At 35.7% G+C, this 19,253-nt stretch overlaps 2 protein-coding genes across 5 annotated transcripts; one reads left to right on the plus strand and one right to left on the minus strand.

The window, feature by feature from the left end:
* Window positions 1-51: 51 nt before the first annotated feature.
* On the plus strand, window positions 52-3,870 carry bpnt1 (bisphosphate nucleotidase 1). 2 transcript variants are annotated; one of them, XM_028040355.1, is made up of 10 exons: window positions 52-346; window positions 1,011-1,161; window positions 1,279-1,383; window positions 1,472-1,579; window positions 1,702-1,750; window positions 2,051-2,128; window positions 2,247-2,338; window positions 2,420-2,617; window positions 2,720-2,825; window positions 2,926-3,870. In XM_028040355.1, exons 2-10 carry the CDS (start codon window positions 1,042-1,044, stop codon window positions 3,075-3,077), a joined length of 1,008 nt encoding a protein of 335 aa, XP_027896156.1. In that variant the 5' UTR covers window positions 52-346; window positions 1,011-1,041; the 3' UTR covers window positions 3,078-3,870. The 2 variants fall into 2 exon arrangements, with proteins under 2 accessions (XP_027896156.1, XP_027896157.1); XM_028040356.1 differs by lacking the exon at window positions 2,051-2,128 and having other exon boundaries at window positions 54-346.
* Window positions 3,871-4,814: 944 nt separating this feature from the next.
* LOC114158248 (phospholipase B1, membrane-associated-like) lies at window positions 4,815-18,128 on the minus strand. Of its 3 annotated transcripts, none has more exons than XM_028039590.1 (42): window positions 18,012-18,128; window positions 17,620-17,670; window positions 17,324-17,384; window positions 17,211-17,245; window positions 16,370-16,448; window positions 16,223-16,274; window positions 15,466-15,549; window positions 14,658-14,723; window positions 14,502-14,563; window positions 14,237-14,312; window positions 13,958-14,059; window positions 13,723-13,800; window positions 13,567-13,626; window positions 13,378-13,452; window positions 13,227-13,287; window positions 12,674-12,732; window positions 12,524-12,597; window positions 12,350-12,393; window positions 12,140-12,248; window positions 11,969-12,020; window positions 11,749-11,829; window positions 11,595-11,660; window positions 11,406-11,506; window positions 11,218-11,299; window positions 11,032-11,136; window positions 9,911-10,006; window positions 9,732-9,803; window positions 9,519-9,596; window positions 9,216-9,276; window positions 8,962-9,020; window positions 8,659-8,726; window positions 8,534-8,577; window positions 8,194-8,293; window positions 8,056-8,107; window positions 7,895-7,975; window positions 7,754-7,819; window positions 7,562-7,656; window positions 6,613-6,694; window positions 6,418-6,522; window positions 6,241-6,336; window positions 6,085-6,159; window positions 4,815-5,381 (listed from the first exon to the last, which is right to left on the minus strand). In XM_028039590.1, the coding sequence occupies exons 1-42, from the start codon at window positions 18,070-18,072 to the stop codon at window positions 5,115-5,117; spliced, it is 3,273 nt and encodes a 1,090-aa protein (XP_027895391.1). In that variant the 5' UTR covers window positions 18,073-18,128; the 3' UTR covers window positions 4,815-5,114. The 3 variants fall into 3 exon arrangements, with proteins under 3 accessions (XP_027895391.1, XP_027895390.1, XP_027895389.1); XM_028039589.1 differs by having other exon boundaries at window positions 13,723-13,797; window positions 15,466-15,552; XM_028039588.1 differs by having other exon boundaries at window positions 15,466-15,552.
* Between the last annotated feature and the right edge of the window lie 1,125 nt (window positions 18,129-19,253).

A 19,253-nucleotide genomic window follows, 5' to 3' on the forward strand; every position in this document is an offset into this window, starting at 1 on the left:
TGGCGGTAAAGTACCGTAATGTTTACCAGGTGTCATAAAGACCGCAATAAGAGGAAGAAGAAGATGGTTCACTCCTATCTACTTCCGCGTTGGTCCAAACGCAGTTCTAGAAGTACATGTTTACCTTTCACTTGAAAAATGCGTTACTGAAAGATTTGCAATATAGTTAGTTACAATAGTTAACTTTTTTAAAGCTTGTTAAAGGCCTCCCCCTGGTCTAACGTAGTTCATATTAAGCCGTTACATTGCAAAGGGACTCAAAGTACAGTTAACTGTCCGTTTCCAGTCAAAGATCTGATACATTCATAAAACTGTGGCGCGGCAACTACTTCTATTTTCTTCACCAGTAAGTAATGACCCCGTTTCCAATTTGATATTTCTCTAATGTAAGCTAGTAACTGTCACTGATAGCAGATAACTGGTTTACATGGTTAACCAGTTAACTGAACTAACAGATCTAGAATCCCAGATTAACCGTCTAATCTAAATATCTAAAATTAACGCATGAAAAATGGTTTGTAGTGCTGATACAAGCACGTAACACATATTTGGTTCATTTGGTCGTATTGTTTGCATAAGTGCAAACAGTACAATCCTATTTGTTAGGTAATGGCCATATCTGTATGGTTAGAGATATTGCCTTCAGAGAACAAGCAGTTGTATAGATAAATATTTATTAGAGCAGGATCAATGTTCAACAGAGAAAATAATTACAAGCAGTTATGTGGTGTTTGTTTGAATAGCCCATGCTTGCCAAATTTTGATATGACTTTTGATATGTAATAAATGTCTGTTTGTTAGATGCTAAGGCTTCTTTTCCTCTTTATTGGTTGTGCAATAACCAATATTGCACAACCAAAAACTTAACTATTATTTTTTTTATACATTTTTGCCATTACTTCTGTTATACAGCTGTCTTAAGATGTATAAAAGTTTCAGTTTTTCATGATAAAATATTCAAATATCAACCAAAACTATTCCGAATATGCCTGATCTCACTTTCCTTACAGTTTTCTAGCGATCAACTTAAAACACTTAAAAATGTCTGGTAATCCTGCTGTGGTTATGCGGCTGGTGGCGTCCGCCTATTCAGTGGCTGAAAAGGCCGGGGCCATAGTAAGGAAGGTGCTTCACAGTGGAGATCTTGGCATTGTTGAAAAGGTGTGTATGTATTTACTTTTTAAAGTCAGATCAGTAGGGAGAAAACATGTTTTCTTTAGAAGAAATGAATTCATTTTAAGTGGTTATGTTGAATATATATTTGCACCTTTTGCACAGACAGGAGCCAACGATCTGCAGACGCTCGCGGACCGACTTGCACAGAAAAGCATCTGTGCTTCACTGTCTAGACGTTTCCCCAAGGTCACCATCATTGGAGAGGAGGTAACTGGATGTGCAGCTTCATTTAGAAAACATGCACTGATCAAACGAAATCAGCACCTCAAAATGTCTGTTAATTACCTGATTACAGGATCTTCCATGTGAGGAGGTCCAGGAGGATATGATTGAGAATGGCCAGGCAGAGGAAATCCTTCAGAAGAGCTGTCCAAAAGAGTATGAAGCACTAAAAGAAGAAGAGGTAACTACAAACAAATAAATAATGAATCCTTTTGGGATTATTATTACTATTGTGCATACATTTGAAAGCCTTCTCCTTAAGTGTGAACAGGCTTAATTGGAATATGTTTGTGTTAATCTCAGCTAGTTGTTTGGGTTGATCCCCTTGATGGCACCAAAGAATACACTGAAGGTAAGTGTAAAATCCGTGCTCTCAACTTGAGCTTTCAGTTTTCTTAATAATATGATACAGCTTGCAATGATAGATAGCAAATAAATAGAACCACAGCTTGCACCTAAACTTAACCTCTCAGCATGGATTTCATGTTTGTTTTTGTTGCAGATTAGTCTTTGTGCACCAGTTTGTTGGCTGGTTTTTGGTTTTCTTTCCTTGCTTCTCCATCACTTTTACAGTGTCTGTGTTCCTTCTTTTGTGCGTCCTTGGGCTTTTCTCCTATCGTCCTCTTTCTTGTCCTCTCTTTGCTGTCTTCAGCCTCAAGTTGTCTCCATCTACAAGCTGTTGACCAGAAACCACACAAAGAGTTGGACAAGACTCACAGCACAGCTATCCGTACGGCAGTGTAGACAGTGGACTTTTAATGGCCACGTCAGAATTATTTGCCAATGATAGAAAGGGTGATAGAATATCTTATTTTCTTCAAATAACATTCCTCCTATTCTGGACTTAGGGCTCCTGGACAATGTGACAGTTCTCATTGGCATTGCATATGGAGGCAGAGCAATTGCAGGTGTCATCAACCAGCCATTCTACAATTACCAGGTTCAAACCAAACTATAAATTATCCACAGATTTGCTTGAAAAGACACCATCAGTAGGTTATTTTGACGGTTTTCTCTCCAGCTTGGATCAGGAGCTGCTTTAGGGAGAACAATATGGGGAGTTCTCGGATTGGGCGCCTTCGGGTTCCAGCTGCAGGAAGTTCCAGCCGATAAGCGAATTGTCACCACCACCCGTTCCCATAGCAACAAGACGGTAACAGACTGCGTGAACGCCATGGAACCTCACGACGTTATAAGAGTCGGGGGTGCTGGAAACAAGGTGAGGTGGATTTGGAGCCAAAGGGCTTTTCATACACTAATAAAACATTTAGATGTGGGCTGTATTCTAAGTACTCCTGTTAACTGACTCCACATTTTGCAGATAATCCAGCTTATTGAAGGGAAAGCATCTGCTTATGTGTTTGCCAGTCCAGGCTGCAAGAAATGGGATACATGCGGTCCTGAGGCAATCCTGCATGCCGTCGGAGGTAAAACTCTTAAAGTTTAAGGAATGGAAAAAGGTTTATCTTTTGCCAGATTGACTCTTAAAGTGAAATGATATCAACCTTTTTGTTTTTCCTCATGCAGGAAAACTGACTGACATGTTTGGGAATCCTTACCGTTATAATGCAGACGTAAAGCATATGAACTCTGCTGGGGTTCTTGCTACACTACGCAACCATGATTACTACGTCAGCAGAGTGCCACAGTCTGTGCTGCAAGCGCTGAGGTCAGATTGAGTTCAGTCATGATGTGCCTCTGGGGTAGAGATGGTCTTGGTCTTTCTTTGTGTTTTTAATTGCTATGACACTGTTTAGTACTTGTTATTGTTGCAATAATCTCATTCTTTTTGGCAAGTATCATTATTTAAATCATATTCACTATATAGTCTCGCCAGTAAAAGCTATCCATCTAACCAATCTGGCCTTAAGTGAAAAAGTAGCTGGTTCCAACAGCTGGTTGTGGAACAGTTATAGCAAGAACTTCCATCATATGTTTGCAGTAATTTGGCAATTTATCTTTTATATTGTGGTGAAGAAATTTTGGTAAAGTCTTAGTATTTTAGCATTAAGACTCTCCCATACAGCCTGTTTTTGTTCAGTCTATTTTTTTGGACAAGTGTGGTTTGCGGGGCTTTAGGTGTTGTTCTGGGTTGGATGAACAGTTGTTGGAGTAATCTTTGTAGGCTCATCACTCCTGTGAACATTCAACAGTATTCCATGTTTTCTCCATTTGTGGATAATTCCTTTCACTGTGTTTCACTGGACTCTCATTGCCTTTGTAACCCGTTCTAGCCTGATTGATGTCAGTGACTTTGTTCTACATGTCCTCTTGAATTTCTGTAGATCATGGCATGTTGTATTGCTTTTTGAGATTTGTCAGTCTTTTATTTGAGAGAAATAGTTTTCTCTCTGTAAAATTTCTTGATTTTACAGGTCTGGCAATAATCAGACCTGTAAAATCTGATTACTGCTGGTGAAACTGAACTCAGCCTCTTTCCAAAAATTGGCTTAGCGACACAATTTTACAAGCGAAAAAAAAAAGAAGCTTTTTTTCCCTCAACATAATTTCAATGGAATCTTTGCTAGACATAGAAACAAAACATACAGATTTAACCCCTGTAACTGAAACTTTTTTTGCTCTGATGGCATTATTGTCTGAAAGAAATATATTTTTGTAATATGTTTTTGCTGTATTTGGTTGCAGAAAACATTCATCAACTGCTGCTTTTCAAATAAATTATAGGAACCGGAGCAACATGTAGAGGAAAAAGATTCAAATTTAAAATATTAACAGACTTAATGATTTTAATGTAACATTTTAATAAACAGCAAAGTCATGAAAGGTGCCAAAAGTAACTCCTTAAAACTAGAAAATATTTGCTTTTTTGCTTTTTTGTAAATATGAATACAAAGTTTTTGTGAGAATTCATCAGTTTGTGAGCCTTTTATGACACCTGTTTAAAATAGACAAATACTTGATTACATTTAGGAATATATTTTGTATTTTAATCAGGTAAAACCCATAAGATATAAGAAGGTAAAACAAACCTACTAAATCTAGTTAGTCATTTTTCTAACAAATTTACACACATTTTTTTTTCCTTTGTTTTATTTGTCATAAACGCCAAATAAAAAACTGATTTTAACAAAAGACTGTTGGTGTGTTTTCTTGTGTTTTCACTCAGAATAAAAATATAAAGCTTAATAACAGTCAAGAAAGATTTTTTAATCTGTTTTTTTTTTATAAATGAAAAAAGAATTTAACATATTTATACTGTAAAAGGTTATACTGCAGCAGATTATCATGATTTTTGGCTGTTCACTTATAGATCAGCTTTGCCCTTTAGTATTGTGTGTTGGTCAACACAAATATTAAATACAAAGTGATTAATATTATTTAAAGATGTTGATACAGCTTTTTAATGAAGGACCAACTCAAACTTTGCAGGTTAAAGAGAAATAAAACTAACACAGTTTTGCTGGTCCTTCAAAATTAAACATTTTTATTCTGTTAATAAATAAATGTGAAGATGGCAAAATACAAAACATATACATTTATGCAAGTTAATTACATCGATATGCAATAAGAATTACTTAATGCTTAGTTACCAAACTTCAGAGAAGCTGAGCAACCAAATGGAGCTGACTGTAGCTTAACCGCTGCTGGCAAAAGCCACCCAGCGAGCCCCGTAATCTTATTACCAAATGAGGGTACCATTATGAGGGTCGTTATTGTAAAAAACAATTTTCATATCCATAAACGATGTCGTAACTTTAAAACCCAGTTGTTTTATTTTGAGCAGCTTTTGCACTCTTCTTGCTTTTTTTGCGCTGAACGACGGACATAATGAGCCAGCACATAATGATGCCTGCCAGTAAACTCACAAGTCCCACAACCACTGGCACCCACACAGGGAGGGGAGTGGAACACTTTGGCAGTATGGTGGAACTGACTGCGCTGGTTGTGATGATGCCTGGATCAACAGTAGTCTTGGGGAGTTCTGGTTGGCTGTTACCTTTAGTGAAGATAAAGGGGGACGCCTGCAGGGGAAGATGAAATTATTATAAAATGATTTTAAAAAATTGTTAGATGAGACACATCTGAGACAGATGGAAGAAGTTATGAGTTGACGGAGATTTCATTGTCAAATATATCTAAGTTGTTCATTAGGCAACATTAAAACAACATGCATAAATGATTGAACTGTGCAACTGTTACATTAAGGGAAACAAAATCTAAGTACATTGGAGTAAAATACTAATCCAACATTATCCTATAATATGAAGTTTCAGTCAGAAATGTATGTATGCTCTGTATGTATCACCAGGGCATACATGCATGCTTGGCTTTTAGTCCAAACATAAAGATCTACATACAACCCCGCACAGATTTGGAGGAAAATCTCTTAGCAAGTTTCCTTCAACCGCACAATTTCTGTAACCATTAGCAAGCTGTTGGCACAATTTTCCCTGGATATTTGACTGTACTTATCAGAAACAATGGAGTTAATTCATGACTGTCTAGAAATGATTTATGTACAAGAAAATGAAGCCTTGAGCCTTTATACTTCTTTAATATCCAATCAGTGCTTTAAAACTATATAATGGACCAAGTGCTGAACACAAATATAAAATCTATTAAAAGTAACAGTATTCAAGAGATATTTTTCTGTATATTTCTCCAATAATAAACTTTTACAAACAGTGAGAATCCTGCACAAATCTGTGGGAGATCTATAAATACCTCAGAGGGGCAGTGAATCTTGGCACGGTCATGAGTGAAGTTGTTGTAGTCTTGCTTCCTGCCAACCGGCTCCAGCTGGAACAGAAAAAAAACATATTAAAAAACTGAAGTGAATTCACTCTACCTCTGTTTGGTTCACAAGAGCAGAAAGCTCACCATGTTGTTCCACAGTGCGATGGCCATCTCTGCATGAGTCCGTTCACTCAGGTGGAAACAATCAACAGAGAAGAAACTTGTGTCTGTCTCGCCCACCTGGTGAATATCAGTTATGTCCAACATTATTTGGTTTTTGACCAACTAATTTTTATTAGTTGTATTAGTTCAGAGACTTACTCCAGTTTGAGGGATGAAGGAATAGTGGAAAAAGGGTTGCAGCACAACAGCAAAGTCTTCTTTTCCATCATAACGATCTCCAGAAATTAGATACTTGATCTCAGTCTGGAAATCAAAGTTCTTTTGTTCATCATCATGTCGGAAAATGATACAAATATATATATATTTTTAGAAAACACAGCTTTTAGCTTTTACCTGGTAATTTCGATTGATTCGTTTCAGTTCCTCAATCTCTGGAGCGTTGTTTGCTGGATTTATAACACAGTGACAGCTGAAACTGTAAAAGACAACATTCTATGTTTCTTTTGGCACAAAAGATATTTAATTCTACCGCTGGTCAACTGCCACTGAAGATTAAGCAATACTTTACAAAACAATATATTTTTAAATAACACTTCCAGGATCTTTTTCTACCCATATAGGAAGCTTTCAATCAGTGTCAGAACAGCTGATTGACAAATGTCACATAGTCTGTTTCATTCAAAGAACTGTGATCTGTTAAAGTGTGGGTTTGTGGAACAAACAGAAAGCATTTCTTAAGAAAATTCTTATTCACACTTATTAAGTCCAAACACTATTTCCAAAAAACTTTTTTTAACTCCCTCGACCCAAATTGAGAGCTTCAGAGAGAGAGGTTTCAAGACAATTCAAGCTCTCCATAAAAGTCTAGGACCGACAAATAAGACTGGAAAAGCAAAACATGTACTTACAAGATCTTAGACAGTTTACAACAGCGAAGAATTTAAAGGAATGAATAAGAAAGCAGCTGCTCCATAAAAATAAAAACTAACAAAAGAAACTATCACACAAGAACTGTCAGGGATAAATAAAGTTAATATCAATTTAGAGTCCTGGCAGTGCAAACAAAATGTTGTGAAAAGATATAAAACAATTTGGAAAATTCAAACTGAGTCTTACTGATAAAATAATAAGCAGTAATCTTTTGCAGTTCATGGTGATCCTATAAGCAAAGTTTCACATACCTTTGCTATTTATAAAATGTTACAGAAAATGACTAATTGGACACTGAAATATATGTTTCTCTTTCAATTAATTTTTTCATCAGCTGTCATTTAATAATATTTAACTACAGCCATTAAAACCACAAGTGTATGCACTTAAAGATGAGCTATAGAGAACTAACCTCTGCTGTAGTGAACAGCCCAGTGTGTCCTTTTTAACAGTTTTAAACACATCCATCTGCATGAGATCCACCAGATTTACCAACACCCTCGGTACCTAGAGACCCCACAGCAGGAAATGGGAAGACAATTATAACTTACTTCATTGTAGGTAGGCACTTCATAACATGTGTATTTTAGTTTTTAACCCTTACCTCTTCGTAAAGCATGTCCAACGTAAGCATGAGATTGTGGCTAAAATATTTTGGCGACAAATTATTCTGCAAAGAATTGAGTGAACAATGTGTTATAATACCGTAATAAAGTGCTATTCATTCACCATATGGAAAACTTACTTGATCGTAGCAGTAATTACAAAGATCCGTTGTTCCGATGAAAATTGTCACAAGTTTCCAGTCACTTTCAAAATTCACCTCCTGTTGAAAACATGCTAATTTTGAGGATGGAGAACAGATCAGGAATGCAGAGAGTTTTAAAGGTCAGAGAAAAGTCTCACCTTGTTTTCTTTCATGGCCTTAATGAGAGCTTGGACTTGTGCAGGAAGCTCTCTGAGACAGAAAAGAGATGTCGGAAGATATTAGGAAGATTAAACAGCTTTACTCAACAGGAGGAGCAAAGAAAAAAAAATGCATACGAGGTCTTTGCTCCAGCAACAGCCATATTGAAGCCCTTTTGCAGTTGCCCTTCTCCTTCGGAGAAACCCTGTAGATCAGGGTTGAACTTCTTCAAGATGTCTGGCAAGACGCAGTAAAAGAAAGTGAAGCAGGTGCAAGAAAATCTTAAATCATTAACCTTTTTTTCAAGGAATAATAGTTTTTCTCTGCACTAAATAGTCAAGATTATGACTGTGCTACGCTTTAATAAAACTACAATGGACTAAAATCTTCAGTTTTGTATTATAAAAGTCCAACAAAATGCAAACTGAATCTAGTTAGAAAGTTTGATCCAGAAACAGCAGTTTTCAACAAACTCACTTGGTAGTGTTGAGACAGTCTCCAAAGTTTGATCCCCTCCAATGCTGCAGGATATAATGCAATAAAATAGTATATGATTTGGCTACAATGTAAATGTGAAAAGTTAATTAAAATGAAAATATTACCTCCATGATACTCCTTTGTATTCTGTATTAAGATTAGGAATGCTGCTTGATTTTGCACCAGTTCCTGCCTGTTGAGTGAGGAACACAGAAAATGAAGTAAGATGTTTAACAGGATTAAGATCGCAGATTAAACACCAGTTCACAAAATCTATAATGCTGATCAAAGTACAAAGTTCAAAAGTGCTGCAATTATTATTTTTTTAAATCATAAATGTTGGCCATAATAACATTTGGCATAAGAAAACCTTCTGTTTTCTATTTTTAAGTGTAGAATTGTAGATATCTGTGTTTTCTGGTACTTACTGTTACAGAGTCTCCCAGTGCTGCCACCACCTGAATATCTGATGGTCTCAGCTTGTGCACTAAGGACAAAAACAGATTAAGTCAGTCAACTGACAAGAGAGAGAAATTCAGGCTTCAACTCAATAAAAAGCAGTAACAGTGATTTGCACTTATATTAAAAAGAAAATTTACTTCTGAAAATCCTTCTGTAAACCATTAGATCTTTAGAAAGAATAATCAAATGGATCCTGACTGATATGTGATGGCAGTCTCACCTGAAGTTGGTTGACTGTCAGAGGGAGCTAAGTTGTTGCATGAAAAGTCGCTTCCCCAATTCTGAGGAAAAGACACACATAATTAATATGTTTTTGCATTTGCTGTTTAAGAGAAGAAAACTGGACTACAAAAATATTGAAGTAAAAATCCACAAAACACTTGATATAAAGAAATAGAGAGCTGCTGAGGACAAAGGCCTGCATTGCATCTTTATTTGTTGATCATTTACGACTTTTTCATTCAGTTGGAATGAACGCTTTTATACATTTTTGATAAAAACAACATAAACATTATAAACTTGCCGTAATAGGATCAGGTTTGGGGGAGGGTGCAGAATACATGTAATCACTGTTCTCATATGTCCGAATAAAGGGGGCTTCCTGAAGAGAGAGAGAAAACTGTTCGTCAAAATGTCAAGACCATAAACTCTATTTCAAAAACACTATTCAATTCAAAATGTATGGTACTTTTCTAATTTCAAGAGATTTATATGAAAAAAATATTAACTTCCATACATTTGTTGAACATTTCAGTTCAGAAGCAGAATTAAAGTCCTGGCTGGAGGTTTTGCTTCCCAGAGGTTCCAGCTGTAAGGGGGGAAAAAAACACAGTTGAGCAACATTTAAGGATATTCATGATAAAATACATAATATTATCTTTATTTTCATTATAAAGGTACAAAAATGTTATCCACCATGTTGTTCCAAAGAGAACGAGCCAACACTGTTTGGGCTTTCTGGCCGAGATGAAAGCAGTCAGGGCTGAAGTAAGACCGATCTGGACGGCCATCCTAAGCAGGATGAATTAAATCAAATCAAATTTAAAATGCATTGACTCCCTTTTCATGTCTTAAACAATTCTACCTAAATGCCTTAATTTCTGTTCAGTATATGTTTCAGATTGTTTTTAAAACTGAGTCAAACTGAGGATATAAAGCTTTCCAGAATTATTGATGGCTTTGGTGTAGAAGGACTGAAAAAAATCCATATCCTGTTGCAGTAAGATGATCTCACAATAAATTTTGGGAAAATATAGCCACCTTAATTATGGGTCCATTAATTCAATGGGAAAAAAAATTCCACATTAGGAAAAAATTCTTTTGGAATCTTTTCAATAAAATAAATGTAAATGTGTATGTGTTTTTTATAAGTTGGTAAGTGTTGATAAAATCTTTAGTAAACCATGATTATACATATGTATATAAAATATATACATATATTTTATATGCTATATGCTATAATATAGCATATAGCATATAATATGCTATAAAATATAAGTAAGATGTAAACAGATGTCTATTTTAAAGTGGGAAAGAGAACACTTTCCAAAGAGGCAGGTATTTATTGATCCTCATATATCAGGATCTGGCTTCAACTGTTATTCCATATTACTATAAAATGTCATGTAAAAAAACAAAAAAACTTGTTTTGATAAATAAGGCTTGACTTGGACCCAAATTTATCTGGTAACAGATAGCGAGGAACACTGCAAGAGGAGAAGCAAAAACAAAACGTCACCACTTACTTTTAGGACCACTAAGACTTTGTGACTTAATGGCCACGCTGTCTTTATATTTAAATGCTTTTTTACACATTTTCTCCAGTAGAGGCATAAATTGTGAAATATATTCAAACTTATGTAGGTACTTAAGTAGTACATACCAATTATACGTCTCTGAATTCTAAAAGATTTAATTGAGTAACTTTAAAGCAAAATCAAAACACCACTCTATCAAAATTTAATAATTTCATAATCTACTGAGTGATCAAGTATAGAACATTTTTTACAAATCAAAGAGAGAATTTCATTACTGACTGGCAGTCTGGGCAAAGCGATGTCTCTGAGGAAAGGCTGAATGACCACAGTGAAGTTTGAGTGGGTATCATATCGGCCAGACTCAATAAGTTCATGCAGCAAACGCTGGAAGTTAAAAGAAGCAATAATAACCATCAGTGACGATCAACGTATTTAATCTGATAATTTTTAGATATCTTATTGTACCTGATATCCTCTGTTTACAGTTTCCACAATTTGAAGAGCTTCCGAGTTAGGCTCAGGCATTACCACACAAGGGCACAATATGCTGTCAAAGAAGAAGTAACACAGTGTTAATGGTTAGCTAATAACTAGATGTCTCAAAATACCCAGACCATAACTAATAATTTAGGAGAGTGTAAGGAGACACGCACTTCATAAGCCATGTTGGACAATTCAGTGACGCGTCCCTGTGCATTTCTCTAAGTGGAGTTATGTAAAGAGGCTCCACTAGGTTCACCAGAGCTCGGGGAACCTGAAAGAGATTAGCTTTGTTAGCTTTGTTAGTTCTAATAGAGTTGCAACCACTGTGATGTGGAAATACCATGTCAAATGAGTGGCACCTCTTTCTGGAGATAGTCCAAGCTTTCCTTGAGAAACCTTACGTAATTTTCCACTGAGTAAAGGAGCTGTAAATGAAGAGAAAACGTGTTTCTTTACACACCATCAGAGATAACTTCATAATCATGTCCTCTCGCTTCCAAATTTGAGACTCACGCTATTTTCGCAGTATGAACAAAGGTCGTTTCCACCAATAAAGACAGTGATCAGCTTCCAGTCTGATTCAAAGTCAATATTCTGGAGAAAAGAACATGAAGAGAGAAAAAGAGTACATTTTATTGTTTTTATTCCACTACATTAAATAAAGTCAAAACTCAAAGTATCTTTTCAACCTCTAGTTGCACTGTAGAATTACAAAAGATAAATGTAGACTTACAACGTCATTTTTCATCTTTGTTACCAAGGTACGCACTTGTGATGGTATATCCCTTTGAACAGAAATCCAAACCACAATCATATTTATTGGTCAAGGATGTTTATATTATCCCACTAAAAATTAAATGACTTTTGGTAACTTGTTGCTAAAATAAACACCTGTAGAACTTACCTACTCTTTGCACCTGGCACTGCCTGATTAAGGAAAGCCTGTGGATTATCCTGATTACCGACACCAAGCGAGTAGCCCTTCACATCGTGGTTAAAATGTTTTAAAATGTCTGTAAAAACCAGATACTGTTTTAAAAGAGGAACATTTAAATGCAAAATTAATATTTCTCAAAAATTACTTATTGCTAATGAAGTCATCAGAAATACATACTGGGTAAAGTAGTAACAGTTGTGAGGTTTTCATCTCCACCAATGCTGACAACAAACATAGGAAATTACTTTCACAAAATGCCCTTAACTTTATTTAACCAAAAATGATGAAAAAATAATAGTTAAAAGATGAAAAAAGATGCTGAAATAATAAAATTAGAGAGTCTTGACATACCACCAGGATAAACCTCGGTACTGACGTAAGACATCCAGGATGTTACTAGGGCTGGATGCGATGCCGTTCCCTGCCTGGCAGAAAGAAAAGGAAAGTCCTTCAGTAAAACACATGACCCAAAATGTCTGTCTGACAAACAAAATGACTCACTGTTAAAGAATCCCCCACAGCTCCCACAACTTTGATATCTGCAGGCCGGAGTTCATGGACTAGAAAATACAAAGAAAATGTCAGGCGATGTCAGATTGTGTTATTCTAGATTGACACTGACAATATTATACATACTGTTTACTGTCTACTCACACTAATGCACAAATGTACCACTTTTTGACAACCAGTTTCCTTTAATGATACGCTGGGTAAGTTTTAGTTTCAATTATTAGATATTCTGGGGGCTGTTGGTTTGTTCTTTTTACCCCTGAAGCCTCATTCAACTTGGGCCAGTGAATGATGCTGCAGTTAACCTCCCTTCTCCCTAACTTGGTGACCAGATTTTTGCAAGTTTCCACTGGTATTTGTGCAATTTATCTTTGGTGATTGAAAGACATTTTGAAAAAAGAAACAAAAAAACAAGGTTTTGTCTGATCTATGTTTAAATGTGTGATGGCTCAAAATACCAAGAGCCAAATAAGACAAAAAAACTATTTATGAAAATATTTTTTTTGAAATAAAATATAATAATAATGTTAACACATAAAATTACCTGAATTAGGAATGGAGGATGAAGGACTGCGATCTTCACAGGGCAACTCTGTGCCTGTATGCTGATTATCAAGCACAAATAAAATAATCAGAATGAGATGAGACCCCTAATGCTTGGCAAACCATTTGGTTTGGTTGTGAATTATTCTTACAGTCTGAATGAGATGGTCTGCGATGCTGTGGTGATTTGAAGGAGTGTTAAATTCTGTCCTCAGGAATGGTCGGTCCTTGTGAATGGGGAACAGTATGAGTAAGTGAGTAAATGAGTAAGAATTAACATTTCATGTCACTTGTAAATCCTAATATGACTGTTTTTGTTGACCTTCTGCATTTATACTCACTTCAGTGGGGCATTGTAATGTGAGGATGTCTGGAATACGTTGATCGACCATGGGCTGAAGCTGTGAAAAAACACACACACAGACAGATGTAACATCCTCTGAGAGTGACAGACTAAAAGTGTTGGTTAGTGTCACTTTCACAATGTCAGATCTCACCAGGTTTCTCCACAACTGTAGCATCAGTTCATCAGTACGCTTTGAAGATTCAAACTCTCCAATAGGCTTTCCAGTCTGCTAGCAACAAAGATTTGTACATATTCATAGTTTTGTAAAGCATAAAAAATATGATCACATTTCTCCTTTTGCTAAATATACAGCTATATTACATGCTGGTTGTGAGAGAAAGTGTAAGACAAAATGTAAAAAGATCACATCAGCAGCTTAGACTCACAGATGACAGGCCTCTGATGAGAGGAGTCGCCTGAAGAGTGACAGTGAAATCATCTCTGTCTCTGTACCAATGTTTCTTTACCATCAGCTCATCCAGCAACTCCTGTAAAAAAACAGAAAAGAGCAGTTTGTTTTAAAACAGTTTGAAATTATTCCGACTCCTTTTTTCTTATAAGAATTTAGCAAACATTTTCAAGGCGTCATGCAACAGCTCACTCTACAACTAAGTAGATCTTATTAAAAAGAAAGAAGCATTATTTAGTGAGAATGAGAAACCTACTTGCAGGGTGTGAGTCAGCATGGCCCTCTGAAGCTTGAGTTCTCCGTCGGTGTATGTGTGTGTGCATGGACACATCCTGTAAGCAAAACACATTTATTTACTCAACAAAACCTATCAAGCTATTAAGAACAATCAAAAACATGCTCAAAATACAGCTTTTTAAAAATAGTCATCTAAATACTCATAGCAGACTATTTTCCTTTTCCACTTTTCTCTTTGAGACCAGCATTATTCCTCTCTGATTCTTTCCTTTGGTGCTGCTTACTTTGTCTGGAATGTGTTTAGTCCTCCATCCCACAATGCCACACTGACAATGGTCTTCTTCAGCTGCAACAATTACAAGTAAAAGTACATTATACATATTATACTGTCTCTTAAATTACTGCAAAAGAGCAATGACACTATTTAATTTGCAATATACCTGAGAGTGGAGCAACTGCACAGCATTATCTACCTCCTCAACCACTTGTTTGAGAAGAGATGAGATCTGCAGCAAAGGCACAAAGATTGCTTTGTGAATAATTTCTTGACTGATACTTCAGAATGTGTGTATGTGGACAAAATTACCAAGAAACTATGTGATGCATTTTTTAAAAAAATGCTGGCTGCAAATTTTCATTATGCATTAGTCAATTTGAAGTTCTTTTTCAGGAAATATTTACACATAAATAAGTTTATATGAAGCACTAATGTGAATCAGATTGCATCTTGTTTAATTCTGCTTTGTACATGACTGACATCTACACGTAAATAATGTCTTAACAGAAAGTATAAAGACTTTAATTACACAATGCAACTGAGTCAACAACAAACAAACTGGTAACATAATTAGATATTGAAGCGGAAAGATAAATTATAAACATGACTCTATCAGTTGTTTAGAGCCTTAACTTCAAAGGCCACCAATAAAAATCACTTGTTTATTAGAGTGTTGTTTCAGAGGTTTAAAGTTACAGAGTCCAGATATTATCTCCTTATCACAGCCCAACTCTCACTCCTGAACTTTTCTTGACATGACTTAATCACAAGAAGTATGTGATGAAAAAAAGTTACTAATTAATATTACATGTACTCTAATTCAACTGAGGTGTAAAGTTGCCAGTCAGGTATTTGGAACTCTCCATACATTTCTGATGAATGTTTAAATTCTAGATTGCCTGTATTAAACACTGGAGACAGATTTGTTGCTTTTTTTCTCTTCTTCCCTTTTATCCAAATGCATTGTTTACCTGCTCCTGCTGCTCACAGGCACAGAGTCGATCCAGCTGAACAACGAGAAGCACCAACTTCCAGTCTTGATTCTCATCAGCGCCCTGCTGGAGGAAATCAGATCATTTGATATTTTTATCAGTTTTGTTTTTTTCAGAGTCAGTATTAGTCTATCTAGACTATATTAGATGAGATTAGAAGCCATGACACTATATAAATGGTGTTTAAATGGCAAATTATGTGGTGTGTTGCAACAATATTGACACACTTCAAAATGTTGTCCCAAATACAACCACAAACATCAATGTATTATTTGGAGCGTTCCTGTGACAGATCATCACAAAGTAATCCATTATTGTAAAGTGAAAAAAGATTAAACAGATTCACAGATAAGATGAGAAAATCTGTTGACAGCACAACTATCAGTCATGCACTCCACAAATCAGGATAATATATCTTATAATATATAAGAGTGACAGCAAGAAAGAAAAAGGAAACCATGAACATAAACTAAAATAAAATAAAGATTCCACTTGTAACAGACAAAATGCTTTAAATGCATTGTATTTAGAGCGGTATTTTCCTTTACTGGACTAAATTTTAAAAGTATGTATTTTTATCCAAACAATGATGTTTGCCTCTTTACCCAAGGTGTCAGTTTTCTTTTCCTAGCTGTGGTAGGAAAGCATTGTAGCAAAAATGTCCAAAGACGAGAATTAAATTGAAATTAACTATTTAAGATAAAGTTACATCGTAAAAATAAAATTTTGTTTTTACCTTATTGCTCTCTAAGTAAAGGGACAGTTCGTTTGCTTGGTCCACCAGTGTGCTGTAAATAGTAAGAGATTTTCAACAAGAATAAAAATACATAACTTGAAGCATTCAGAATCACAAATGATTATGTGACAAGAAAAAACTTCGTACCCATGTTGCAGAAACTGAGGAATGCGTTTGTCTTCTGAGATGGGAGTCACTAGTCCAGGATTGAACAGAGTCATCAGCTCTGTTCAAGAAAAGGAGGAGAAAATGAATAAATAAAAACACAAGGAGTTAAGCATCAAAACTCTAACTTGCAACAATTTGGAATTTAAGCAACAACTCAGCATGTACACCAAAGCACAGAGTTATAATATACAACAACATTTTAGTCTGTGAAAATTTAATTCCAAACCACTGTTTCTTATTTCAGGCAGTATATGCCAGTAATCCAGACTTTAAAAAGCTTTTATAGCAGTGGCAGCTGAATTAGGGCTGTGCTGCTTTGTTCCAGGAAGGTTGAATCTTGTCATGGGTTCTCTCAGGGTACTCCAACTTCCTCCCACTGTCCAAAAACATGCAGGCTAGGTAAATACTGTAGGTCTCCATAAATTGTGTGTGTGCATGATACTGTGTTGCACAGAGCACACACAGTTGACATGTCCAAAGTAAACCCCTCTTGCTCAGTGACAGATGGAGACAGCATCAGCCCACAGCCCACCCAACTCCCCGGCAACCACCCAAACCTGAGCAAATACAGACAATGCGTGGATCTATGATACTTTCTCAGCTAATGCCAATATCAGTGTGATAAAGATAGTGCAAAGTGGTGCAATAAAAACTCTGATAAATCTCAGAAGATTTTATGTCTAATGTAACAAAAAGAACAGGAAGAAGCTGGAATTTATAGTTCCCATTAAAGAGTAGGAAAAACCAAGAACAAGGAAATCCTGGGTGAGTGAATTTCACAGTAATGATGAAAACAGAAAAAATAAAAGCAGGAACATACCTGTGAGTTTTGATAAGACCGTTGACAGCTCAGTGCTGCAGAGGAAGACCAAAGAGGGAATTTCAGATCTTTCAAGAGACTTTACTGTATTAAAAATCATAGTCATTTCTCACCTTTGTTCTTGAACTCCAACATAGGAAAGCACTGCTACATCAGACGGTCTGACTGTGTCAGCTTGAGAAGAAAATATAAAAATGTATTTGCTTATGTTTAAAATTGCAGAAGTCAGAAAAAGCTTAGGGAAGTTGTGCAATTATTGGAAAATGTTTGCAGAAACTGATAACATTCCTTTAAAGAAGGACTTCAATAATCAAATACTATGAAATATACAATTTGTTCCCATCACATAATTTTTTTTTCTTTTAATATGAGTAACAAAAATGAATTGGGAGTAAATCTGGACACTTACCAGTTAATGGAGGCTGCTGGGAAGGAAATACCTGGGTGCAAGGCAGTCCAGCTAATAAGGAAATAATAAGACATTTTAATTTTATGTAGAAAATGTAACGTCTAGAGCATTTTATCTTTATCCAGACAATAAATGATTGTGATCAAATAAACAAAAACCTTAATGACACAAATGTGCAGCGGATTATTGATAATTGATAACTGATAACTATCCAATTCAGAATGTAAAGTGTATGTGATCAAATATACTATGCAAAAAATACATTATACAAATATAAGATTTTTGAATGTTCCTGAGACAACTGTCATCAGTTAAACTTAATCATCACTTACTATATTTAAGCCTGAATACTAAACTGAATTTGATTATGAAGTAGCATAATCAATAGAGACCTGTTGCCCATGTGAAACCCAGCAGGGAGATCAGAAGCAGCTGCTGAAACATCTTTCCCATTTGTTGTTGCTGTTTCTCCTTCTCTGCATTCACCGCTCTCTACTCTTAACTGTCTTTCACTGTCATTATCACTTACTGCCTGAGACGGCAAACATCATAAGCCTCCATAAAGAGGAGGAGACTGGACTGTTCATTTGTTCAAAGGACACAGCTGTGAGGTTTTCTATTGAAATGATGGAACAGACCTTATGAATGAAACTTTCCTTGAAAGCAATGTCATGTTTTGTAGTATTTTAAGATTCTGTTTTGGGATTATTGTTATTACATTAGGAGATTAGGAAAATTAGAGCAATCCATGCTTTTCATACCTACTAATAAATGTAAGAATAAACGTATGCATGCCCAGGGAGAAAATGCAAACCCCATGCAAAACGATGTCAGGCTGAATCAGGTCCTTTTCACTGCAAGGCAACAGTGCAACCAAAAAAAGGAGGCAATTTGTGGATTTAGATGTTAAAAATCTGCGCAACTCTTTCAATTTAAAAGATTGTGAACTAAGGGAAATGTATTCATTCTTTAAAACTCAGAACAAATTTAAAGTTAGCTGCACCCACGCAGAAACTTGTAGTTATAAGAATGTCTACTTCTGCTGATATATTGCCTATACTTATCAGAAACCATAATAGCACTGTGAGGGTTTTTTCTACCAAAGCCTTGTTTGTAATTATACCTAGTCGTTTTTAAAGTGATTCATACTGAAACTCAAAAAATGGCTCAATTTTCTGTTGTTATTTGTCCTTAAAATGAAGCGTGTTGAATTTACTTTTAGTCATCAAACCAAACATAGACGATTACACATCCAAATGGTACATAAACATTTCCTTCATGAGAAAAAAACCATTCACATGTATTACTGATCTTAAATAGAACATCTTTTAAAGTTTGTCTTTGCAGGCATAGAACAAATGGAAAAAGAGAGTGCATCTTTTACTGTGTGCTTAAAAAACAAGGGAAGAGGGAAAATGGAGATGTGCAGCATTTTGGTAGTACTTTATTTCTAAAAACTTTTAAAGGTCTGGGGCTTGTATCATCTTTTAGTTTATTCTACAGGTATTGCCAAGTTCCCTTCCTATGGCTCTTTGGGAATCACATTGCTGGTGCTGCATCTTTCTTTCATCAGTCAACCCAATTTTTTGGTACTTTTCCAAGATTAAAATAAAGCAAAACGTGGAAAGTGTGAC

The sequence above is a fragment of the Xiphophorus couchianus genome, chromosome 15 (genome assembly GCF_001444195.1).
Source record: "Xiphophorus couchianus chromosome 15, X_couchianus-1.0, whole genome shotgun sequence".
Taxonomy (NCBI): Eukaryota; Metazoa; Chordata; class Actinopteri; order Cyprinodontiformes; family Poeciliidae; genus Xiphophorus; species Xiphophorus couchianus.

What these genes read in the sequence shown, in the direction of transcription:
- bpnt1 (XM_028040355.1), top strand. Translation starts at nt 1,042, where the DNA reads ATGTCTGGTAATCCTGCTGTGGTTATGCGGCTGGTGGCGTCCGCCTAT. An exon ending in AAGCACTAAAAGAAGAAGAG is followed by an intron (nt 1,580 to 1,701) that starts GTAACTACAAAC and finishes TGTTAATCTCAG; the next exon opens with CTAGTTGTTTGGGTTGATCC. An exon ending in TCGGGGGTGCTGGAAACAAG is followed by an intron (nt 2,618 to 2,719) that starts GTGAGGTGGATT and finishes CACATTTTGCAG; the next exon opens with ATAATCCAGCTTATTGAAGG.
- LOC114158248 (XM_028039588.1), bottom strand. Translation starts at nt 18,072, where the DNA reads ATGGGAAAGATGTTTCAGCAGCTGCTTCTGATCTCCCTGCTGGGTTTC. An exon ending in CTGTGGGGGATTCTTTAACA is followed by an intron (nt 12,598 to 12,673) that starts GTGAGTCATTTT and finishes TCTTTCTGCCAG; the next exon opens with GCAGGGAACGGCATCGCATC. An exon ending in CTGTAAACAGAGGATATCAG is followed by an intron (nt 11,137 to 11,217) that starts GTACAATAAGAT and finishes TTTAACTTCCAG; the next exon opens with CGTTTGCTGCATGAACTTAT.